The sequence below is a fragment of the Cyprinodon tularosa genome, unplaced genomic scaffold (assembly GCF_016077235.1).
Source record: "Cyprinodon tularosa strain WSP-4 unplaced genomic scaffold, ASM1607723v1 ctg90, whole genome shotgun sequence".
Lineage (NCBI taxonomy): Eukaryota > Metazoa > Chordata > Actinopteri > Cyprinodontiformes > Cyprinodontidae > Cyprinodon > Cyprinodon tularosa.
In genome coordinates this window covers 3425568-3452570 of record NW_024039674.1, presented here as the reverse complement: position 1 = coordinate 3452570, position 27003 = coordinate 3425568, and the positions used below count along the sequence as shown (strand labels likewise).

General features: G+C 38.5%; 1 protein-coding gene across 1 annotated transcript; it reads right to left on the bottom strand.

Annotated features, from left to right (window-relative positions):
• Nucleotides 1–26323, bottom strand: baiap2l1a (BAR/IMD domain containing adaptor protein 2 like 1a). Its single transcript, XM_038274179.1, has 14 exons — nt 25976–26323; nt 21658–21733; nt 21484–21570; nt 17142–17203; nt 16085–16156; nt 15855–15989; nt 10294–10446; nt 9972–10112; nt 8580–8697; nt 8244–8457; nt 6500–6559; nt 6248–6407; nt 3263–3303; nt 1–3163 (listed from the first exon to the last, which is right to left on the bottom strand). The coding sequence occupies exons 1-14, from the start codon at nt 26024–26026 to the stop codon at nt 3091–3093; spliced, it is 1443 nt and encodes a 480-aa protein (XP_038130107.1). The 5' UTR covers nt 26027–26323; the 3' UTR covers nt 1–3090.
• Between the last annotated feature and the right edge of the window lie 680 nt (nt 26324–27003).

Sequence of the window (27003 nt, the reverse complement as noted above, 5' to 3'; positions counted from 1 at the left end):
TTACTCACCATGTGGCACTAATGCCCATGATTTTTGAAATTCAATTCAGTTTATTTATATAGCGCCAATTTATAACACACGTCATCATGAGCTCCCATGTCAGAGGACGAAGAGAGCACATCCAGCCAGTCACAGTCAGAGAAACAGGACTACACTGAAAAACAGGCCGAGCTTTAACATCAGAAAGCATCATAGTTTACATTCCAATTTAGCAGAAGAAAAAATTAAACACAGGTCTCAAGTAGGACAACAAACACCTCCGATTAACTGAGATAACGTAGTATCTTTATTGGAAAAAAGCTGCAAAAGTGTAAACAGTGTTATGGTTCGGCATAATATCCATCTATAAGCATGAGATTTATGTCCTGCTTCATTGTAGCATTGGATTGAATAGAGCCGCAAATCATTTTCATACAAGCACAATATTCACAAACATTTCAATGATCAACCAGAGAAAAAAATTGTTAGCATTAAAGTGTACATTAAAAATACATTATGTTACATGTGACTCTGCAATTATTATTAAAACGAAAACTATTTGGAAAGTGGTTTAAATTACACCCCAGCAGTGAAATCTAGATCAGGAGGAGCTTTATGTCTCACAATGAACACAGTTTATTTAAATAATCCATATAAACAAACGCAATAAAAAAAAATGCCTTACTCAGAACTACAATCCGACCACACGGCCGTGTCTCCCTTCATTCTAACCACCTCTCTGCATCCCAGAAAGTCTCAGACAGAACAACAGTTTTCTAACAAGATAGTATTTTGGCAAGTCAGGAAGGCAGCTGGAGTGTTTATGTTCCAATACAAGCATCTTAATCCTTAGTTTTCTCCTTTAAACAAAAAAAAAGGTTGTTGAAGCCTTATAACTATATTTCCATATTCTCAGTTGATGCTTGGAGATCCAGCCAAAATGACCTGCTGTTCAACAACTGCAAGTCTGCATCAATAAACATACAAAAGGCAGCAAAACTGGATAAATATCTCCAGAAAAAAAAAATTACTATTTGTTTTATTGCAGTAAGAAATCAAAATGCTCCACAGGTAATGAAAAGGGCTTTTAGTCAAAAAGTACAGAAGGTCATCAGGCTCGTTGCTTAAATTGCTTTTTTTCCCCTAAAGTTTACCTTGGAACTTTTGACTGGGATGTTGAAATTATCATAGTAGTTTGGACACAGTTTCTGATCTGGGACAACATTTTATCTCCTTTAAAGAGACAAACTAGAGGAAAAGCATGCAAAAGCATTCATCCAGTTTTCTGTTTATCATGCCCAGTAATCTGGGACTGCAACTTGATGCTGCTTTGCGTACATCCTCATAAGGTGAAGATCAGAGAACCCAAAACATTTTGGAGTTTCAATTTACAAAAACCAGGTTGGTGCATTTTGAGTTCTACTCTTTATTAGGCCCCCTTCACACCAGGCAGAATGCGCTGCTGACATATACCGTCTATATCTAGATGAATAACACCGTCTGCCAAGTATAAAAAAAAATCCTTTTCTGGATTTTACTTCTTCTAGTTTACAAGTGATACAAAACATTCTTCAATTTCTTCCAAAGGAAGCTGTGCATTTTATCCAGAACATTTCATTATCTTAGTGTCTACTTTTTGAAAAATAAAAAAAAAATCAGACTGTTAATGTTTCCTTCTATTGTTGTAAAAGTATTTTCTGTATTTCCTTTAACTATTTTAACATTTTAAGACTTTTTTCAAATTACGTGCTGAAGTGTCATATTATTTGTCAATTTTGGAGATTCCCCGTAATAAGAATGATCAAGCCTGTATAAAAGTGATTAGAAACTATATAAATGGATGTCATTACCGAAACAGTCATAACGATACTTTTAGTCTCTGATAAGCAAGAGTTCAAATGACTACTAATCTTTTTCGTCTCCTTGTTTCGACAGAGTTCTCTAGGCGTTACATCAGTTAAGTACAGCAACTTATCTCTGTTAAGTTTTACTGCATTAAAGCCAATACTAACTTCTATCTACACAGGTGCGAATAAATGGTGACAAGGTATTTGCCCTTGAAAATATTTATAATTTTAAGTATTTAAAAAAATATAATGAAAAATGCTGGACTAAAAAAATTATTCTGAAAATTAAGAATGTCTTTGTATTTTCATTTTTAATTAATCATCAAATTTTAGTCCACCCTGAATATTTATTTCATTATATTATTCTTTTCATTGAATAATTGAGATGAAGCAGCTAAAGGCTCAAAGTCTAAAATACAACAGGGTAATCTAAGTGTTAAATATAGGTCATATTGATCTATATACCAAAAAACGAAATCTTTGAAAATGCACACAGGCTGTAAGAGGAAAATATGAGCCACTGTACATTTTTAATAAATATTATCAGCAGGTTAAGGAAGAACAGAGAGGGCTTCCATTGCTTCAGATGGAACAAGGAAATTCATGTTCTGGCATTAGGTTCTGGACAATTAGAACCTAATGCACATAGTGTTCACATTTTTAATGACCAGCTGAAAACAGCCACAGAGAATAACACCCCAATCAAAAAGAGGTGAAAAAAAAAATATCCCCATCCGCAAGGGAAGCTAGAGCTCTCACCTATGAAGATTGGTATGTGTTGTACTTCTACTAAAGTAAGGGCCATAGCAGTGAAACGTGCACATACAACTCCAAATTGTGCATATCACCTGAAAACTAGAAAAGGTAGTGATCTTTAAATGTAAAAACCACTTTCAAACAACAAAAAGTACTTTTAGAAAGAATGTCTTACATTTCACCATTAAGGCTGAAACTGTTGGTGGAGTAGCAGAAACGTGTCACATTTAATTGGATATTTGTGGATTGTTTGGGAATCTTCTGGGTCTGTGGCAGAACCGTTCTATTTTTACTAGAGCCTGCAGAGTAATCTTCAGTGTGAAGGGGGCCTCGGTGGTACAATTTTAACCTGTTATGGACACTTTAAACATTTTCAATGACAGCAAACCCATTTAACAAACAGGAGGGCTTAGAGGTAAGCATTCAGGCTGGTGAGATGTAAGGGAAATATTCTGTGGGCTTCCATTCCAAAGAAGGCATAGTGGCAATAAAATTAACTTTTTTTTTGTTAGATGACAGGCGCTGAGCGGTCGTTTGTGACAGTCGGTTTCAGCTTGACTGTTGCAAATGGGTTTCCTCCTCTGCAGCAAAAACAGAGAAAGACATCAGTTAGATATAAAGTCAAGATTGAAGATAAAGCCAAACCTATGAGATTCTGTTGGTTAGGTTGCATCACTCACCCTAAGAAAGGAGGCTTTGCAGTCCCATTAGCTAATGACACCTGTCAACAAGACAAAAAGGACTATTAATGAAGTGAAGCAGATGAAGTCAGAGCTGCCAGACGAGTTTCAAAAGTCTGAAAGTGAGCAAGCAGTCTTCCAGCTCAGTTCTGACATATTTATATCAGCTGCTCAGAAATCTGAACTATGTAGCTGCTGAGAGACACGTACCCCTCTCTGGCAAACACCCAAGAACAACAATCTGTCATCAAACTCAAGTAAAGAAATGTAAAGTAGTATCAGCTTTCAGTAAAATCTGTTATTTATGTGGGACTATGACCCTACAGGAAGTCTACACCAACCTTTCCAATTTTATCAAATCATTGCCTCTTGCAATAATTTAGTATTGGGCTAGAGTCAATTATTAGTATTTATTAACATTCCAAGTTCAACTTTTGTAAATGAAAATGTCAAGGTTTTCCACCAGAGGGCAGAGATACCAAGATATCACACAGCACAGCTGTATTTGAAATCTGACAACATTTTTTAAACACATATCAGCGCAGAATGTGCAAGACAAATATGTAATTACATAATCCATGAACTGTGACCTTACAGATTTTAATGACAGGAAGGTTAAATGCATACCAATTTTTGACCCCATCGAGTTTTTTATTAAAAACAAAGCAAGAACGGACAAACCCTTTCATGCGGGATCCATTTAAACTGCAGCAGAAAGCAGACTTCTTAAAAACACCAATATAGAGACCCATAGCATGTGCAAGTTTTCAACCTCTAACTTTATAGAGGAGAACTGAGTAATGAGGCGGTGAGATAGTCAGCACTGAAGCATTCATCTGAGCTGCAGATCCAGGCAGAGATAACAACACGTGTAATTTATGAGTGTAAGTGTTAACTGAGCAAAGAAAAAACTGATTGTTTCAGAGATTTCTTTCAATAAAGGAGACACTGCCAAAACTTTAATTCAGGCGTAAAATAAACTGATGCAAATTGCATCCTTGTCGTCTGATGATAGAATAAGGTTTTGAGAAAACTAACATTTCAACTAAAAACACCTGAAACACTCGGTCACAGGTCAGCTGAGGAATCCAGTCTAGCACCTAATAATCATCACACAGCTATCCTAAGCACTCATAAAGCTGCATCTGACCTTTGTTAGTCTGAGAGAAGAAAAGAAATAACATTGTGGATTACAGAGGGAATAATCTCAGAGAAACCACATTTCACAGTGCTATTATAGAGATTCACTGTGAGATTGGATAGTGACCGATGTAAGCTGGTCTTCAACTAGACCACTACGAAATGTTGGGTTTACACCACTCTTCAGTGTGGAAGTTATTACTGTGAGAAGACGAAGTCGTGTTGGTGAGGTGAAAAAAAAGCATTTCATAATTAAACCATTTCCTCTAGAGACATGTTAAATGTTCATTCAGAGTCCTGCATCCTGTTATGACAACTGGCATGCACATCTCCAGATAATTAACGGCTGATGAACAGCAACAAAGCATCTAGAAATATGTTTAGAGCTTTTCAAATAAAATCTGTAGAGAAATTACTTAACTAGAATTTGTTCAAATTAATAGGTGGAAACTTTCCAGCTTTCAAGAACCAGGAAATCTACCAGAAATGTATTAGCTTTTAAAACTTTACAGGAAACTCAACTGTTTCAATTTTCCTGAAAAACTCAGATGCAATGTAATATGGTCAGGCTTTAAGGTCCAAACTGTTATTTTCTGATCTGAGTGACGGTTTGTCTAAAAAAAAAAAAAAGAAGTCTGCAGCTCATGAATGTGACTGTATGGCATCCTTTTAGATTATCTGTGTGATAAGATGAGACAAAACTGTGCTTAAGTAAACATTGCATCAATGTTTTGCATCTATTCGAATCAAAAATAGATATTATAGTTTAAGGGAGTAGGGTTTCAATGCTGCTTTCAGTGATTCAGGGGAAGTCCTGGAGTTTAGGTAAACCCTGATGCAGCAGGTACAGAAATAACTGCAGACTCTGCAGCAGCAGCAGCAGCAGCAACAGAGGACAACGAAGGGGATGAAGGAGAGTGGAGCATGTCCGAACTCGCCTGCTTACTGTGCAATAATTCAGCAGACTACTTAACCCCAAACATAACGCCCCACCTTGTGTTTTGCACTCATCCTTGACGTTGTATTTGTGCGCGGACCAACCCAGGGAAACAAGAGGCTTCAGCAGGAAACGCCCTGAAGGAAATGAACATGAACAGAGGAGTGTCCCGGGGCGTGGGTGGAGCACTGAGCCCTTGATAAGAACTGGACCGAAAGTCCAAGCCGTGTGTTGGGCTGGCGAGGTGGTGTTATGGTGTCATACATCAGGAAACAATAACTGTTCCAGTCCAGGACACATGAAGAAAAACTTTATAAAAACATTTAACTTGAGAAGCTTCCTGCTTCGGCAGCTTTGAAATAAAGACAACTGGTGCAACAAATTTCCCTAAACTTCTGGGCAGCAACAGACAGGGGAGGGGTGTAGCAGCTGAAGAAAAGCTGTATTTGCTGTTAAGTTACACTCCGAGCTGAAGTGTTTGTTAACTTAGCATCACAGATGAGGCTCTGGATTAGAATAGGGGTCAGAGTCTGCGAACAACTAGTGAATACAGTCGGGAAATTACTTCCTTCTAAATAGAAAGCTGGACGCTTTGGCATTCATGTATGCCTAGTCCCCTTTATCCTGAAACCCCCCAATAAAATCTAGCTCAACTGGCTGTCCTCAGTAACCAGAGTCCAGATGTGTGTCATTTAACCAGAGTCCAGCTGTGTGTCATTTAACCAGAGTCCAGCTGTGTGTCATTGAACCAGAGTCCAGCTGTGTGTCATTGAACCAGAGTCCAGCTGTGTGTCATTGAACCAGAGTCCAGCTGTGTGTCATTTAACCAGAGTCCAGCTGTGTGTCATTTAACCAGAGTTAAATGTTACAGTTAATATGAAAAAAGAGTTTGAATCGCTTTTACTGACCGTGTTCTGAGAGGAAGGTGGTGAGGGGGGCATTTGTCTGGATGGACTTATATCACTGTAGTCTGGTGGCGGTAGCAGAACGGGCTCGTAGTCTTCGCACTCCTCGTCCTCCTCCTGCAGACTGATCACGCTCAGACTTTTCACCGGCGTACTCAGATTGCTGCTCAGGCACACAATGAAAATACAAAAAAGGTTTTGATTATCTGGGGCTTCTATGACTCAGCTTCCAGAAATGCATCAATGTTTGCGTACCTGCTTGAACCGACTGGCTCAGTGTAAGGCCTGCAGTATGACGAAGGGAACCAACCGCGCCTGATAACACATGAACAAATTCGAACAATGAAGATAAGAGGGTTCTATTATTTCTCAACTTTTATTGATTCACTTAATAAGCTCAGAAAGATTTACATCAACAGATTTGCATCCTAACACTCAGATGGTTGTAAACTACCACTGGGGACAAAAATCAGACATGAAACACATTTTGTTTATCAGGTCACGTATTGAGTAAAAGATAGCGAACGGGCTGGTTTTGTTGCTAGGAAACAGATGATATAGTGATTGATACAGCTGCACTGACTGCATTAACATCCTTCAATAACCAGAGCCACTTAAACAGGGGAGGAAGCATTTTGTTAGAGGACAAAATGACTGCATTTAAAAATGCTCAATTAGACCATTTAAACTGCTGCTGCCACATCAACGGACATGTTGCCAGTGTTAAAGCAGACATCAGGAACAAACAGCAGCACAGAGGAGGTCCAGTTAGCTCCTAGTCTTCAGGAGGAGTTTGCTGAGGCACTATCTTCCACTAAAAGGCCTCAGATAGATTTATTTGCTTCTGAGTGAGAATTTAAGTCCCAAGTGTTGATAAGTGCGGTATTGCTAAGAAGGAAAGATAAATCTTCCCATTTAAAAGCATACCTGAAATATTCTACTTCTCTAGGCATGATGTGTTAGAACAGCAGGTTGTTAGAAACTAGTACTGCCACCTGAGTTATGTGAACACCGCCTCTGTGTCACTGCTGCTGCATACTTCTGGGAACAAAAGTATTGTTTCCCCTGGCGAGTGCCTCGACAGAACTGCAACTGCAAGAAGAGGTCTGTCAAACTTTGGGTAGCTTGAGCAGCACATCAGTGACCAGACTAGCTTGATCACTGATGAGCGGTGATGAAGAAAAAAAAACAGGGAAAGGGTTTAATGAATTTTCTTCAGTGGCAACACCTCCACAAATTTCCTAAAAGCTGTTTATGAAACATTTATCTGATCCATAAATACATACTCCTGGCAGCACTTTCCATTAAAGTATTTCTCTACTTGCATCTGATATCTGTTGGAGATATTGCTGCCTTTTTCCCCCATAGAAAGACTAAACTGTGTCTCTTTACTGACTATCAATAGTGCTCTAACTTACCCTGGTTCTGCTGGGGGTCCTGTGCTGATAAATGGGTTCCTCTCCACTGTCCCCATATGCTTGTTCGGTAAATGTGGGATCAGTTTCACCAGTTGTGCTAATAAGGCATACATACGGTAATCTAATGTGAATAGGAAAGAATTTAACTGTTCAGACTGGTTTTGACCACAACTGCCATTAGTCAGAGAGTTTATAGAAATTAATTATAGGATCAGGCCACTTCCTCCTCAGCAGAGTTCATTTCTGGAAATTTATTTCTTAATAGTTTTAACTGATCTGAGTTGATTTTATACATTACGATTGTTTCTCTTGTGGTGTTTGCTCACATTTTCAGAAATTTAATTGTTTAAAAACAAAATTCACATATGTTGTTAAAAAATTTTAAAGGTTAGAAAAAGAGAGAATGATGGACAGGACCTATACTACTGCACATTAATTCAACCAAACCTGGATGCAGTAAAAGTTAGAAATATTAGTTTTTCAAATTTCTTCTTATTACCTCCACAGAGCTGATAAAATTGGTGCCTTTCAGAGATCATCTAACGTCATCAGTGCATAACTGCAGGACATAAAACACTCACTGCTGTGTCTTCTCTAACTCTCCGTACAACCATCCGTCCTTCTCTTCATGGATAAGCAGGGTGATGATGTCGCCGTCATCAAAGCTAAGGAGGGTGTCGTTGTTGCCCGCTGTGTGAGGGAAGATGGTCTTAACCCTGGACTTCCTCCCCACGTTAAGACCAGATGACACGGAGGAGGACCTGGACAGATTTCCCTCTCCTAGGCTGCTCCGGTCTGGAGGGTAAATGAACAGTCTGACTGACTTGGGCAGCAGTTATTTCACTGAGTTTATGCTGAGTCATGTCTAGGTGATGCAGCTAATTCCATAGGAGTGTTTTAGAGCAGCTGTGAGGTACCTGAACTGTGGTCTGAAGTGGGGCTCAGCGGAGTTCTGGGCTCAGGGTTAAACATGTTGGCCAGCGGACTGATCTTCAGCGGAGGCGCAGGAGGAGGGACCAAAGACCCCACATTGTTCTAAGGAGGGGATATGAATTAGTGCAAAGAAACAGACCAATAACACAAGCTTCAAAACCCCACACATCTATGTCCCATAACATCATAGGCAAGACAATAGTGCCCATAATACAAGTAATTCAACACAGCTAATAAAGTAATTAGAACTTCCTCCAACACACTAATAAGATCTAATGAGACAAAAGCACAAACATAACTTCCAATGATTGAGAGCAGGATGATTATCAACAACCAAGTAGGAAGTTCCCAGAATGATACTGCAGATTTTCTGCAGTATCATTCTACCACTCAAGCCAGAAAACACAGCTGTTAGAACACAGACTGGAGGTTTGGGACAGGTTTGGGCTTAGTGTGTTCGGACGGACGCTAGGCTAAGAGGCAGCCAACCTGAATTTTGATTAGACCTTACTGAAGCCGATTCAGATCTATTAATTCATGCTATAAGCTGAAGTACGAGACTATAGTCTCTTAAGCTACATCATTTATCATTAGGGTTTAAACAAGCTTAAACTCCGTTTGTCTGGTTTATTGTTAATACAATTTTAGGTCCTCCTGAATAATGGCAAATATGCTGGATTACATAGACTTCTACTTCAGCTATTTGAAGCTTAAACCAGAACTTTACCCTCCCCACATGTTGCTGAACAACTTACACTGGATGTCTTCAACAGGGGTCCGCGACCCGTAGGGGGTCCACGGAGGTACTGCATGGGGGTCGCGAAAGTTTTGGTTGATTAAACTTTTTTTATATTCCCCACTGCAATTTTTTTCCACTAACTGAAATGTCTTTAAATAAACATTAACATAAATTCAACACACTGTAGTAACACCGGTCCCATCAACGAGGAATCAGAATCAGAGATGCTTTAATAATTCCAGGGAGAAATTAGTTTTGTTAATTACTCCATCTCTAATAGTGCCTATAGGACCAGTTTGATATAACACAATTCATACAATATATATGATTAGGGGGTCCCCGCTCCATCTGGCCATCAGTTTGGGGGTCCTTGGCCTGGAAAACGTTGAAGACCCCTGACATACATCAACAAGCTGAAAGATGGCTGCTAGCCTAGATTACAAGAATAACTAATTCAGCCTTTTGAAATCTTTGCCTGAATCTGAGTAAGAAAGGTTCCAAAAAGGTCCTGACTTCATGCATCAAATGTGTCATTTTCTGCAGTGCCAGTATAGGCTTGGTCTTTTTTCTATATCTATGATATACCATAACTTTTTACAGCATACTCTGGAGAACAAATCTGCGGGTATGTTCTCACCCTGTTGTAACGTTCTTCCTGTGCCAATCCTGGATCGATGGCCAGACCCTCTATCATCGCTGTAACCGAGTCTGGAACTTTGTCAATGTTGCTGCATTTTTCCTGCCAGGTGGGGAGTTTGCTATTCAGAATGTCTTTGGCCTGTAAAAAAAATTAAAGAAAGAAAATACATTGAAGAATACAAATCTTAGTGTAATTGCCTGTCCTTCAAAAATCAATAACCTGTATTACCATTATGCAAACATAAGGAAACGTTGCAGTTACAAAGGGTATAAAGATCCTTATAATTAACATAAGTACATAGAGATGTCCCCTTGCTTACTTTGTCGTGAAAGTTGCTGAGCTGGTAGGAAAACATGCAGTGCTTCTCTGCCAGAAACCAAAAGCGCCTTTTCTCTTCCAGGAAGGCCTCTTTGCAGCCTTCAGCGATGAACTTCTGCATGTCCATCTGACGAGATGAGATGGTTGCCAAATACTGCGGAGATTGAGAGGACAGCACGTATGAATATTGACATTAATCAATGGATCTTATCCTACCTTCAGGGTTTGTCTTTTTTTTTTTTTTTCTAGTTTTTTCTCTGGGTGCTGTTATTGTTCAGAAGGATACCTAATTCTTGACATGCATTTACAGTCACCCTAAGGCTCAGAGCTGCCTTATCAGCCCCTATAAAGAAATGATGTTTGATTTATTGCTTTCTGCTTTATTAGTTTTGGGATTTTGTTTTTAGCTGAAGGCGCAACCAGACAGAATCTATTCAAGAGTAATTAATCCGAGCTTTCTGGACCAATCTTAGACCAAAGAAAATCAATTTCTTGACTAAAGCTAAAACCTACACTTTCCCACAAGGAATTCCCTTTAAGTTTGCAGCTAAAAAAAGTGAACCTGACATAGCTTGACCCAAACCTTTTTAAACTGCTTCCCATGCCTCCCCCATCTAATTGTTCCATCCACCTCCCCAGATCACCATGGTGACAGGAAAGCAGCTGGTCTCCAGGCACTCTTCCAAAGACCCCAACCAACTGACTCACCTCATTTTCTCTCAGGCTAAATCTAGTCTCTTCATTTTTCATTTCTCACCTTTAATGCAAACAAATGCCCCAACACTCAGCCAGAGGTAGAAGATGAGCTCTGAACTTATTACTGCCAGTTTACTGAGGCCTCACACATGATTATTAGAAAGTAGGCAGCTTATAGTCCAGTGCTCATTTTTATCACACAATGAAAAAGCTCAAACTGACAGAGAGAGGGTTCTGGTGTCTTCTTTAGATAAACACGACCTATTGTATATGAGGTTTTGTTCCAAATATGCTTTAACAACAATTACAGATCACTGATTGGCCTATTCTAGGTTTATCCAGAGGTTATCCAGCATTTCTCCAGATTTTACTAGATGTTTACCCAGGGTTTACCAAGAACTTATACAAAGTTAAACAAGAGTTTAACCAGGATTTAGGACGAGCTTACCAAGGGTTTACAAAGAGTTTAACTAGGATTTATCACAAGTTTAACCAGGATTTATCACAAGTTTAACCAGGATTTATCAAGAGCATAACCAGGATTTATCACGAGCTTAACCAGGATTTATCACGAGTTTAACCAGGATTTATCACGAGCTTAACCAGGATTAATCACGAGCTTAACCAGGATTAATCAAGAGCATAACCAGTGTTTATCACGAGCTTAACCAGGATTTATCACGAGCTTAACCAGGATTTATCACGAGTTTAACCAGGATTTATCAAGAGCTTAACCAGGATTTATCAAGAGCTTAACCAGGATTTATCACGAGTTTAACCAGGATTTATCACGAGTTTAACCAGGATTTATCACGAGTTTAACCAGGATTTATCAAGAGTTTAACCAGGATTTATCAAGAGATTAACCTGGATTTATCCCGAGTTTAACCAGGATTTATCACGAGCTTAACCAGGATTTATCAAGAGCTTAACCAGGATTTATCACGAGCTTAACCAGGATTTATCACGAGCTTAACCAGGATTTATCACCAGTTTAACCAGGATTTATCACGAGTTTAACCAGGATTTATCACGAGTTTAACCAGGATTTATCAAGAGCTTAACCAGGATTTATCACAAGCTTAACCAGGATTTATCACGAGTTTAACCAGGATTTATCAAGAGATTAACCTGGATTTATCCCGAGTTTAACCAGGATTTATCACGAGTTTAACCAGGATTTATCAAGAGATTAACTTGGATTCATCACGAGTTTATCCAGGATTTATCACAAGTTTAACCAGGATTTATCACAAGTTTAACCAGGATTTATCACGAGTTTAACCAGGATTTATCAAGCGCTTAACCAGGATTTATCACAAGCTTAACCAGGATTTATCACGTGCTTAACCAGGATTTATCACGAGCTTAACCAGGATTTATCACCAGTTTAACCAGGATTTATCACGAGTTTATCCAGGATTTATCACAAGTTTAACCAGGATTTATCAAGAGATTAACCAGGATTTATCCCGAGTTTAACCAGGATTTATCACGAGTTTATCTTGGATTTATCACGAGTTTATCCAGGATTTATCACAAGTTTAACCAGGATTAACACGAGTTTAACCAGGATTTATCAAGAGCTTAACCAGGATTTATCACGAGTTGAACCAGGATTTATCACGAGTTTAACCAGGATTTATCAAGAGCTTAACCAGGATTTATCACAAGCTTAACCAGGATTTATCACGAGCTTAACCAGGATTTATCACGAGCTTAACCAGTATTTATCACGAGCTTAACCAGGATTTATCACGAGCTTAACCAGGATTTATCACCAGTTTAACCAGGATTTATCACGAGTTTAACCAAGATTTATCAAGAGATTAACTTGGATTTATCACGAGTTTATCCAGGATTTATCACGAGTTTAACCAGGATTTATCACGAGTTTAACCAGGATTTATCTCAAGTTTAACCAGGATTTATCACGAGTTTAACCAGGATTTATCACGAGTTTAACCAGGATTTATCTCAAGTTTAACCAGGATTAACACGAGTTTAACCTGGATTTATCCCGAGTTTAACCAGGATTTATCACGAGTTTAACCAAGATTTATCAAGAGATTAACTTGGATTTATCACGAGTTTATCCAGGATTTATCACAAGTTTAACCAGGATTTATCACGAGCTTAACCAGGATTTATCACGAGCTTAACCAGGATTTATCACGAGTTTAACCAGGATTTATCAAGAGATTAACCAGGATTTATCAAGAGATTAACCTGGATTTATCCCGAGTTTAACCAGGATTTATCCCGAGCTTAACCAGGATTTATCAAGAGCTTAACCAGGATTTATCCCGAGTTTAACCAGGATTTATCCCGAGCTTAACCAGGATTTATCAAGAGCTTAACCAGGATTTATCACGAGCTTAACCAGGATTTATCACGAGCTTAACCAGGATTTATCACGAGCTTAACCAGGATTTATCACGAGCTTAACCAGGATTTACCACGAGCTTAACCAGGATTTATCACGAGCTTAACCAGGATTTATCACGAGCTTAACCAGGATTTATCACCAGTTTAACCAGGATTTATCACGAGTTTAACCAAGATTTATCAAGAGATTAACCAAGATTTATCAAGAGATTAACTTGGATTTATCACGAGTTTATCCAGGATTTATCACGAGTTTAACCATGATTTATCACGAGTTTAACCAGGATTTATCACGAGTTTAACCAGGATTTATCACAAGTTTAACCAGGATTTATCACGAGTTTAACCAGGATTTATCAAGAGCTTAACCAGGATTTATCACAAGCTTAACCAGGATTTATCACAAGCTTAACCAGGATTTATCACCAGTTTAACCAGGATTTATCACGAGTTTAACCAGGATTTATCACAAGTTTAACCAGGATTTATCAAGAGATTAACCTGGATTTATCCCGAGTTTAACCAGGATTTATCACGAGTTTAACCAGGATTTATCACGAGTTTAACCAGGATTTATCACGAGTTGAACCAGGATTTATCACAAGTTTAACCAGGATTAACACGAGTTTAACCAGGATTTATCACAAATTTAACCAGGATTTATCACGAGTTGAACCAGGATTTATCACGAGTTTAACCAGGATTTATCACGAGTTTAACCAGGATTTATCACAAGTTTAACCAGGATTTATCACGAGTTGAACCAGGATTTATCACAAGTTTAACCAGGATTTATCACGAGTTTAACCAGGATTTATCACGAGTTTAACCAGGATTTATCTCAAGTTTAACCAGGATTAACACGAGTTTAACCAGGATTTATCACGAGTTTAACCAGGATTTATCACGAGTTTAACCAGGATTTATCACGAGTTGAACCAGGATTTATCACAAGTTTAACCAGGATTAACACGAGTTTAACCAGGATTTATCACGAGTTTAACCAGGATTTATCACGAGTTGAACCAGGATTTATCACGAGTTGAACCAGGATTTATCACGAGTTTAACCAGGATTTATCACGAGTTTAACCAGGATTTATCACAAGTTTAACCAGGATTTATCACGAGTTGAACCAGGATTTATCACAAGTTTAACCAGGATTTATCACGAGTTTAACCAGGATTTATCTCAAGTTTAACCAGGATTAACACGAGTTTAACCAGGATTTATCACGAGTTTAACCAGGATTTACTGACAATTTCTCTAGAGTTTACCAAGTTTCATAGTTAAGCCAGAGTTTCTGACGTATTTCCAACCAGTTACAATGGTTTATACTGGTTATAAAACTAGAGTCACAAACATCAAGTCTGGCTCATAGTTCATGATTCTTTAAATCAACTCAGATGCGTTTTTCTGTAGAACTTGAATTTGAGTCCGAAATGAATCATGGAGTAAATGTAGAGTGGTAAAGAGATTCAAATAAATCTCTACTTAGAGTTTTCCTATAACTGTGTTTTAACATTATGCTTTTTAACAATGGTAATTGTCATTTCTAAATATTTGTGTTTCATGGTTTAACTAAAGAAATGCTTCAGATGCTTTAACAAAGTGATTGTAACATTATCCAAGCTTAGGGAGTATTTATAATTCTTTCTTAGCCTCAGTGTTACATGTTCATCTCTTCATTTCATTTCTTGGGCTGACAACCAGACCCAGTGTTCTGCACTGTGAAATTTAGTCAGTGCTGAATCAGTCTTTGATCCCAGACAGACTAACAGAAACAAAAAAGAAGAAATACAAACTGCTTCTTTTAAACAGCAGTGATTCCTTTAGAGACCTGAATCCTAAATTCAAACATTGAAGCAAGAAAACATTCAAGAAATCCATTTATCTCACTACATACTGATCCACTCCTTAACTCGGTACAAAGTAGACGGCTGGGTGGAGTGTGTATACAACTCTACAGCAATAGCAAGGGTCACTGAGCAGAGTAAAGTAAACCCACTCAACCAAAATAAAGTCAATATGCAAGGTTAAGGTTTGTTCCTTTGTTCTGGGAGCAGCGACACAGTCATGTTGGTTATGGGATTTCTAAAAGAACAGTTTTCATCTGCTTGTAAATAACTGTTATACATTAGCTGAAGCCAACAGACAGGAACAAAATGCCTCTGATCAATCAACATGTTTCTGTAAGATGACTCAGCAGCACTTGCTGAAGAAACCTGAACTAGAGTTACCGTAGCATTTAATTTTCCTTTAGGACCAATAATAATTAATTTAAAGATGAATAAAAAGTGAAACATTTTGCAAGCAATATTGTACACAATAAAGCTATTTGAAAGTTTAAAAAGATAACAACAGTGAACCTTTTGAAAAGAATTGTAAAAAGTAGCAGAAACCATAGATGTGTTTGTTTACCGATCAGAGGGTTGAAGTATTTCGATGTGACAGATATCACAGAGCTGAAAGTCTCACCTCGTTCTCCTTCAGGCCGAATTTAGAGGTGGTCTTTGAATGTCCTTTCCTCCTGAGCTTCTTCAGGTCCGTCTGCGAGCGGTCCAGAGACTCCTGCTTTAGTTTATAATCCGTTTGATAGCGCTTGAAAGTAGCCTGCCGACAAACGTTGGACATTACAGATGTTAAACCTAAATGATGTGAAATAAACTGGTCAGATAGACACTGGCACCCTGCTTTGAGACACTTACAGTCATGTACTTAACATCCATGTCCGTCTTCTTCTCCAGCTCAACAAGAATTTCTCTGTGAAATCTTTTAAACTGCAGATAGAAAGGAGACCGATCTTTTAGGAGGAGAGGCAGAATGACAGGAGACATCCCAGCAGCTTGATCTACTGCAGCTCATTTAGATTAAAATATAAATATTAGCATCATTTATCAAATTTAAACCAGCTAACCTGAGATTGCAATGGACCGGTTGCAAATACCAGCAGGTATATTTTACACTGATGGACTGCATCTGTTGGAACTAGTGGAGCATGTAAGTATTTCTACTGTTTTCATTAATAAAACTCAGCGGGCTACTTTAGTGTTGCCCGATAAAGCTAACAGTTATCGTTCATCTCATTGAGAAATAAGCAAATCGCTCAGGTTGGTCTAACCTGCACCTGCAACACTTGGGCTAGGTGTGAAGTCTTTCTACATCCAAGTCGGTCAATCAGAGTCAAACCCAATAATGTCTCCAAAACATCACTGACGCTTATTGTAAGAAGTAAAAATAAACCGGACCACAAAGTTTGGACTCTTAAAGGCAGAATAAGTGAAACAACTCAAGAAAAAGACCTAAAAATGTTGTTCTTTTTTGTGGTTTTCACTTTAACTGGGTTTTTTCCTCTAATTTATCTTTTCTACAATCCTTATAAGAAATCTTAACTGTTTTTCTTTAAATTTAAAATAATTTGATTTGATCTCATTAATACACTTTCTTTACATATTTATCTTTACTTATTAACACAGACTTAAGTTGATTAAAGTAAACATCTAATCCCTGTAGCAATGTAAGTGCTTCTTGCGGCTGAATTATGACCTTTTTTCAATCTCCTCTTTGTACTAAAACTGTGACATCCAGCTAAACAGCAACAGGTGGGAGAGGGGGAGCAGAGAGTTGAGAAATTGCTGCCTTTTCTATCATCTCATTAAAACATCAAAACACAGAGAATTTGACCAGAGCCTGCAAACCAGCACGTTGCTAAAAACAAAGAAAATACATTTATAAACCCAAAAATCTGATTTTAAAGTTGCTTACATTTTCCTCTAGTTCATTGTGGAGCCTCCTGTGGCTATCTGCGATCTCCATCAAAACAACACCTGCAAGAAATCACAGACAACCTTTAGAACAGAGGTCAATATCTATAGATCAGAACTTCTTTTAAGCCTGATTTAAAAAAGAAAGGCTGAACTTAAAGCCTTTTTTAGTGGTTATATCTGTCCATTTGTTTTATCGGTGTGAGGAAGAACACTTTGCTTTTTTATTTCCTTTTAAAAAGAGTATTATATTAGGATGGGACTGTGTCCATGTTCACTAGAAGGACGGGAGGTGTTGGGCCAGTGTCAGCACACTGGAACAGCACCTGACTCAGAGAAAAACGGGCTTTAATGACCCGAACATTCAGAGCAGCAGTTCTGCCGTGAAGCTCTAACAACATTGCCCTCTGAAGGTCACCAGAACGTACTGGTAAATGCTGCCTTTGTGCTGAAGCTGGGGGTGAACAGCGGACAGAGTTGGTAGGGATGGGGGGTCAAAGAGGCCATTGTGAAGCTGCTGGTTTCACCTATAAGGTGAAGGTGTGAAACCAGAGGGAGGCTTAAAGCTACAGAAACTCAGAGTGGTGTCAGGACCTGAAGAGGGCGACACCATTTGACCTCATCGGTCTGCAGTGTTTTCACACGTGCATGAAGCCACTTCATCAGGTTAAACAGCAACACCTGCTTATCTCCCATCTATGCCCGTTTCAAGTCTTTGCTTATTGAACTACATTATCTCAGAGCTTAAAACGAAAATAAAATCTTGCTCAAGTGCTTTAATAACACATGTTGATACATGCTGGAGATTAGACCTCAGTGATAAACAGAAAGAGGAGCTCTGCTTCACACCAAGGGTGTAACTTTGTAATGAAAGTTTGTGGGGACACTCTTATGGTGGTGGCTGATGGACCAACAGTTACTCGACACAAACCTTTGAGCTCAAACATATTTATTGAATGCTTTCCTATTGTTAAGAACACAAAAGAACCAAAATACACTGATATTTATAGGTAGTTGGACATTAATGTATAAAAAAACAAGGATGAATAACAGCTAATTCCAATGCCAACAGCAATATATCATGCCTCCCTATTATGGAAGCAATTTCTGTTTCATTCATCCATCAATCCATCCAGAAAAATGTGGATGGATGGTTATTTTCCCTTTTAGCTATATCAGTGATTATCTCCAGCAAAATCAAATTTAGAAATTTGTCCCACATGTTGTCGAGAGCCAAAGTCTATATATTGGAATTATTGGTGGGGACATGTCAACACCAGTCCTTCAGAAAGTTACACCATCCACCCTCTACTGAACCAACAGAACAGAAATAATGCACCAGCACCAACAGAACAGCAATTATAAATCTCCATGCTTTTCTTTTTTTATACATATGGCTCAGTTGAAGCCACCTTTAGGATTTTTATGACCGGAAGAGAAACTAACGCCTTTTACACTCGGAACAGCTGACAGGTTTTATGAGGTGGGAAAGCATTGGCCTGAACAAGTCCCACCTCTTTGGTTCTGATAAGGGGGAAAAAATGGCTCCATCGGCATATGGACCTCATATCAGTTTTATCTGAACTTTGATCACATTGAGTCATAATTTATTGTTAGGGTTGAGACAACAGATGAAGCAACATCCAAACTGCTGTTGTTCCTCGGTTTAGGGCGACTCTCTGGGTACGTCTGCAGCATTCCGCCTCCCTTTAAATCATCAGAACAAAGTCACTGGTTGATGGTTAAACCAGGAACCATCCAGTGGCTTGTCCCTTCATACTTCCTTATGACCCATTGATTAAACTAGATTTATTTGAATAAATAAATAATGACGAGTCACAGGTGTGGAAACCAAACATCCCGAAACATAAGAAACCATAAAAAGGCGTGCAGGTAAGAGATAAAGATAGCCAGTGAAACTCTCAGTGATATAAAGTATAAAACAAGCACCACCCATCCACCAGCCTCCATAAGAGCTCTAAGAGAAGACATTGAAGCAATAAAGGAACAAAAGACTTGAGTTAAAAGATTACTCATTAATGTGGGAATTGTTTTACATATTGATTAACACCAAAGCTTCCTTCTTTTTTTTTTTTGTCTGAAATTATATAGCATTTAAAACATATTTAACCATGGGTGCCAAAGGATGCGGAGCCTGGCGAGCATCACGGTCGCCGCTCTGCTTTCAGTGTGAAATGCAAACTACAACATAGAAAAAAAAAAACACAGCTTTATCTGAACCGTGGAAAGAGACTGGAGAACAGGATCAGAGGCCTGCACCACCCTCCTGTCAACAGCCTCCCTTCCACCATTCATGGTGCTGTGAGAAAGAAAGAATAACAATCTAATGCTTGATTAAAACGTGCTGCTTTGTCATACCTGAGAGCCAGAGCGAGGAGATGGGTCTAACAGGTTATGAGCTTGAATTACTGCAGGTCTTTCACCTTTAGAGGTGGACTAGATGAGCAAAGAGCCAGTGGAAGGCTCATATATACCTGTGTACTATAGCCCTCCTGTGTAGTCTAAAGTAGTGTGAAACTAAATGTGCCTCTTTATCTTTATAATGTTGATCTTTAATATTTTATTAATTGGGGTGAAATACATGGTGAATATTTGCGGAGGAGCTGCAGTTAGGGACAGCAAAGAAAACATTTCATGCAGCAAACGTGCCTGACCATTGTTCGCTGCAAGGTGTGGCTGAGCAAACCTGATCTGGGTTTCGTAACAAGACAGGAATGGATGTCTCTTACCATCATACGGCTTTTTATGACAGCTCCATAGCAGCAGCCAAATCAGATACATTACAAGATGCATCATCTTCTTTGTTTTGCTCATTTGGAGCTCAATGGATTTTCTGGACAGAACCAAATCTGTCTGTCCTTAAAAGAACTTACTCCTGTTCTGTAATGGATGGCAACAGGGATACCTCTGAATCATATTCAGGACGACACACTGAACTCAAATCTCTGAAGGAGCTGCGGAGATCCACAGCTCAAGTGAGAGAATCTATTGACAGAGCAACCTTTAGCGATCACTCAAAAATTCTGGGCTGTTTTGGGAGAGAGGCATACGAACTGTCTGCACTTTAAGCCAAACCGCAATTACTCTAAAAACAGTTCTGTTTACATTATCCTGGAAACAGCATTCCTGCAGGGAAACATAGTGGTAGCATCATGCTGCGGGGATGCTAGCCAGAGCTGCACGCTTTAGATCATATTCACATACTGACTAGCACATTATACTGATTTTCATTTATTAAAACTTTGAGAAGCACATTTATTTTCCCTTCCACCTGATCTGTCAGAAAGATTAATTCAGGTCAGTTTCTGACCAACTGCAGAAGTTCTAGTGGTAAATATAGGCCTGGAATCAAGAGACAATCCTAACCTTGCTATATTTGATCCCTTTAAATTTTCACATAACAGCAGCTGCGCTGATCCAAATTGCTTTCCACAGAGAATGGCTCATTCTTTCTGTTAAAGCAGAACATTTACAGAACCGGATTTTGTTTTTCATGAAAGAAAAGTGAAATTATTTTCAACCTGAGATGTGATTGAAGGGCCTGAACATTAAGAACAGCACAAGGTAGCAGGAAGTAATGGCTCTCATTGTTGGAACCAGCAGGTCGGCTCTGATCCAATTGTCTGATGACTCATTCATATGAGAGAAAAAAAAAAAGACCCTGCTGCACTTCATGCAAGGCGGGAGGTTCTGATGCCTCTGAATGCTGATGAAGTTCTGCCTCAGTGGGCCACTTACTGTCGCTTACAGATGCTTGTAAAGGCCGACTGGACTGGATTCTGTTTAAGCTTATGGAGTAATGGCGAAGGAATAAAAATACAATAATATGTCACAAATATCTGTAGCCACTGTGTAAGAAAACAGTGATGATTTCAGTATGCATAACACATTGAAGGTTTGTAATTCCGGGCTGTTTCGGAATGTCTGGTGCAAAATATTTTATAATAAGTGGTTAAAAAAGATCCAGATCAGCAGTTTTCTTTCTTCCATCTCCCCATCTGTTTCACTCCTAAATGGAAGTGAATCAGAATTATGTTAAAACGGGACCGACAGCTAATATTTGAGCTCATTAGCGATACCTCGCTCCCTTTGTCCAACCTGATGAGTCATCACTTCTCAGACCCAGAGGCTCCATCTGTCCTGGTTCTAATATCTACATCTACCTTTACATGCAGAGATGAACATGAAGAAAGAAAATGGGGACCGACTCTTTCGTGAATGTCAAATTAAGCTTATAAAAGGAGCCCGGTGTCATGGCAACCGAACATACACCACATTTCCTTCACTGCAGTCAACCTGAAAGTAGACATGCATGAACTTACCAAGCTCCCTGGACATGGGAGACACAATGGCGTTCTCTCCTATCTTGGACACAGCATGAAAATATGCTTTTCCAGCAAGAGTCATTGCTGCAAGAGAACAGAGGCACTTTGATTCTGAAAGTTTGAACAGGACCACAAAGGTGCAGGGGATGTGACGGTGGAACCAGACTCTACCTGAAACGGACTTCTCGTAGCTCTTCCCAAGGTTGACCAGGTTCCTGAGAGCTGGGTTGAACTGCTCCATCACATTCTGGGAAAAACCGAGTGAGGACACATTGTTATGCCAGAAACATACCGCGGTTATTTTGCAACAGTTCAACTGTCTGAACATGTAGGTTTCTCTTTCTCTTACAGGTAAACACCTCAAATTAACCTCAACCTGAGTGAAGTGAATAATAATAATAACAATAATAAGACTCTTCAGGCTATTTTGGTGGCTAGGGTGGAGAAGCAGGATCCCAGGGAAACCGTTTCTGCTGATGCTCTAAAAATACCATCACAAGAGGACAATAAAGACATTTAATCTTTAACTTGACCTCTCTGCTGTAAAAAAAAAAGAAGAGAAAAACCCAGAAGAGCAAAGTACTATTTACAGCATAAACCACCTCACTTTAGAAAGTTTTACCCTCCCCCTTTAAAACAGCCTGGCAACATCCTGAACAGAACCATAGAGGGGTTAGGTGGGACTCTAGACGCACAGAGGAGTAAAACAAAGACCCGTTCCTGGATTTCCTGCCGCCTCCCTCACTTTCTCTATTTATATTCTAACAGAGATCAGGCCACATTTTAACCATTCATCCATTAAAACACTTCACATAATGAAATGGTTAATTATGTTAGAGTATTACCCTTAATTTGAGTAGGTAGATAAAATGATCTACCAATGGATCAAGTGTTTTTACCCTTGAAACAAGAAAATTTGATGTTATGAACTTCAATTTTTTTTTCTTATTTTAAATGTAAATTGTCTTATTGTTCTTATTCTGCTTCCCTTACCTGCTCAATTCAAGAAAAAAATTTACCTATTGTAAGATAAATTAATCTACTTAGATTTAAATTGTTTGCAATCAAGGTCCACTTCCTGCTAATACATCTCGTCACCAAAAATAACTTTACTAATCTTTAACCTGGCACATAGTTTCATAGCTTACAACTAAATTACCCTCAATTACTCAATCGTCTTTTATTAGTGCATATTGTTTATCAAAGCAGAAAATGAGACCGATTCTATACAATCACTCATTTTATTTGGCTCTAACAAGCAACAAAGGTCCAAATAATTCTTGGAATAACATGACGATAGCTCTGGGTAAGGTGCACACTATTAACGATGCGTCATCATGATCAGAAGTCTTATATCCTTATAAACCCCTAATAGGAGGATAGCGTTCATATTATATTTAGCTAAGCAGAAGCTTTGTTGTCAATGCATAGGGTGTGTTTTTTAATGTATAGTCTGCATTATTGTTAGTGCACCATGCTACAGTTAAGGTAGGTTAGGTCATTTGAACCACAGCATCATGTCTGCTATTGGGAGCAGTGGGAACAGGACCACTGCTGTTAGTTAAATTCTTTTATTTTAGTGCAAAGACATATTGTTAATATTGCTGACAGACTTAAAGTGACATTTCTACTGGAAAATATCTATAAAATAACGTTTTTATTTGCGTGTATAAGCATGCAGCCTATTTTCCCGGAATTTACTTAAGGTTGGAAGTCCACAGAGGCGTTGTCTGCGGATGTGACGTCAAGCGCCTCCATGTTAAAAAAAAACAAACAACAAAACTCATGCAATAACTTGTGCAATATCTGAAGTGCAATAACTATTTAATACCCTGTGCACCCTGTGCATTCGATACCCACTGCAACAGCTACGTATATATATATATATATATATATATATATATATATATATATATATGTGGACACACTGTATTTAATGTATATACCCCCATGCACCTTTTCGCTCTTTTTGACTATTGAGCCGATGTAGCAAGTAAATTTATCCACTATGAGCTCAATAAAGTGAAATTCCTCTCTTAGAGCTATGGGAATGAGCAGAAGAGAGCTGCAGTTCTCTGTTTTGGCCACAGGTGGCAGTATCATTCTAAAATGGACATAATACCTCTTAAAATTGGGATAAATCTGATTTCGCTGAAGCTAAATGATCTGTTAACAGTTTTTGAAGTTGACCAAAAACATTAATCTAGTAATATAATAATGATGTAGGCTGCTCGGACCTCAGCTGTAGATGTATAATGATAGAATTATTGGTTCTTGATGCATTTTTTTTTTTTTTTTATGGGGAATATGTGCTTCTTAGGTTCCCCTAAAACATTGCTGTCTTTTTGTCATTAATTAATCCCGTCTCAATCTATGAGTTGAACGTATTTTTCATTCTCCCAACATGCTGAAAACGATCAGTCAGATTTATTTACAGTCAAATTATTTTAAAATACATCATCACTTTGTTTCTTCAAGTATTAAATGGATTTGATTTTTTTATTTTTATTTTTTTAAGAATTATATTCTTTAAGCAGGTGGTGTTGGGTCGTTTGGTGCATGGCGCGTGTTTTGAAGCTGCTTATGGAGAAATGTCTTGGGCCGTGAGTAGTGAGGAAACAGGAAGCGATTCTTGTGGGATGGAAGAGGGAAATAGTGACAATGAAGGTTGGAAGATAGCAACATCAAAAAATGAGAAAAAGCGGAAAAAACAGAGATCAGTTCAAGGGGAATCTAGTTCAGAACAATCCAGTGATGATCATTCCATACATTCCACAGCACAACAAAATGAATTCAAAGTCATATTCAAAGTCGTTAATCAGGCAGACTCTTTTACAAATTGGAATCCGGTTCACTTAACAAAAACCATCAATAAACTTGTCGGAGAAGTCAGAGGTGCCAGAATTCTGTACAGTGGAGACCTGCTAATTATCTGCAGAGACAGCGCCCAGCAAGGCAAAGCAATACGGATCAACAAAATTGACGGGATAAGAGTTCAGTGCAGCTTAATGGAGAACAAAAAGTTCAGCAGGGGAGTCATTGGAGGAGTTCCTCTAAAAATTTCTGAAAAAGAGATTCTGGAAAACATAAGAGGTGCAAAAGTAAAAGAAGTAAAACGGTTAAAAACAACAAGAAACGGAGAAAGATCTGACAGTTTATCTGTGCTAATTAAATTCGAAGAAGAGCAATTACCAAGCAAAGTATTCATCGGTTACATAAGCTATAATGTCAAAATCTACAATCCTCCACCATTGAGATGTTTCAAATGCCAAAAATTCGGTCACATTGCAGCAGTTTGTAAAGGGAAACAGAGGTGTGGAAGGTGTGCAGGAGAACATGAGTACGGAAAATGTGGAAAAGAAGCTAAAATAAAATGCTGTAATTGTGGTGGAGAACATACTGCTGCCTATCGCGGCTGTGAAGCAAGCAAAAGGTCTGAGGAAATTAAAAAAATGAAATTTGAGCTCGGAATAACCTACGCTGAAGCTGCAAAAAGGATCCCATCTCAGTCAGAAAAACCCAAACCTACAGTTCAACACACAGCAAATTCCAAACCTCTAGAGAAATCTCTAAAAATTGATGAAGACTCACTTATTGTTAAAAAGACAAATTTTGTTCTTTTCATGGTAGAAGTTATTAATTGTACTGCACAGACAACAAAAAAAACGGAAAAAATCAAAATAATAGTGAAGGCTGCAGAAAAATATCTGGACATTAAAGATTTGAACTGGGAGATGGTTGGAAGTATGATGGGAGGACCGATGGGACCATCAGAAACTGGCAGAGTTAAGATGACCTAGAGTAAATTAAAATTATATGGGCAAATGTGATTTAGTATTATGTTGGTTTAAGTTACACAGGTTTTTTTTTTTTTTTTTTTTTTTTTTTTTTTTTTTGGGGGGGTGAATCGTTTCCTGTTTTCTTGCTTTACTCCATATCAGTTGGTGGCGGTAATGCACAATTCACAAGTCTGCCAACCGCCATAAAATCCCATAAGAAGAAGAAGAAGCAGGTGCTGTTGGGGCCCCCCGCTGGCATGGGGTCCATAGAAGCAGGAGCTCAGTTTGCTTTAACCTTGGGACGGCCCTTGAAAAAGATAAGTACGAGTTTGTATCTGATTAAACCAATATTGTTTTTATTGGCAGTTTTAACGTTTATAGAAACATAACACAGCTTTGTGATCTTAATCAAAAACAAACCACTGATTGAATCAGTTTAAATTGCTGATAAAGGAACAGGTTGATGTTATCAGTCCATCATACAGATTGCAGGGCAGCGTCTAGAGCAGCTTTTGGCTTTAAAATCCATCAACAAAAAAAGTCAAATTAACCAGAGAACACAAAAATGTAACCAAAAACTTATATAGAAGCCCATTCTGGGTATTTTATATTCTTTAAGTCACTCCCTGACTGTAAAACACACTTTTACGCACCAAGCCTTATTTCTAATTGAAGCAGCAGGTAAGATGTTTCAGGCGCGGCTCTCTCACCTTGAATGTGCTTTCTGTGAGCTTGCTCACCCCGTCGGGCGTCCGAGACATGATGGCAATTTATAGATCACAGTAAAAATAAAATAAAAATAAAAAATAAACCCAAACGGGGTTCTGTAATCCAAGGGTCTTCCTCTTAATCCAAGTAAAAACTCCCGGCGTTTTCTCCGCTCCCTGTCTGGACCTTGGCTCTGTGCATGTGGCAGGGGAGACGCTGCGCAGCTGGTGGCAGACGGCTGATTGGCTGACTGGGTGGAAACACCGACAGATCGTTCGTTTAGGGTCACAGAGGCGCGCGGGAGGAGCGCGAGCAGGGCTGGTTCCAGTAACGTTACGTCACAATCATTCAAGCTGTCAACAGGTGAAGTGACAGTACTCCTCTCATGAGGAAAAACATGATGACGCATTATTTACAGAGCTCCTCCCTGACGCACCAGCAGGGGGCGCCACAAGGCAGTGATACACGCTGCTAATGGCTGTCCAACAGTAGAGGGCGCTGTTTTAATCCTAGACCGGTCAGACTCTATGCTTCTTTTTCTGTTTTGTAATAATAATATAAAAATAAATAAGTAGAATAAAATAAAAATAAATAAATAAAAAAAATCAAAAAATAAAGTAAAAATAAATCAATAAAATAATATTTTTTATATTTGATATCTTTAAAATATGTTTTCATATAAAAAATAATAACCAGTATGGGAACTATTTACAGACTTATTGGAAAGCTGATTTTGTATTATTGATACACCAAAAATTTTTTCAATGTTGTTTTGTTTCTGTTTTTTTTTTTTTTATTCTAAAAAATTTTCCTTCTATGTTGCTAAACATGTATTTTTGATCTATGTTGTAAAAGTTTGGGGGAAAAAAATTATAATAATGATAACAGCCAGTGGAAATATATAAAACGACGGTTTTAATTATCCGTATTTCCGAAAATGACCTGTTTTCTTTTAATTCCGCAACAGGAGTTAGACTAAAACAACTGAAATATGTTTATTATGCCTTTATAATTCAGGTGTGACAGTGGC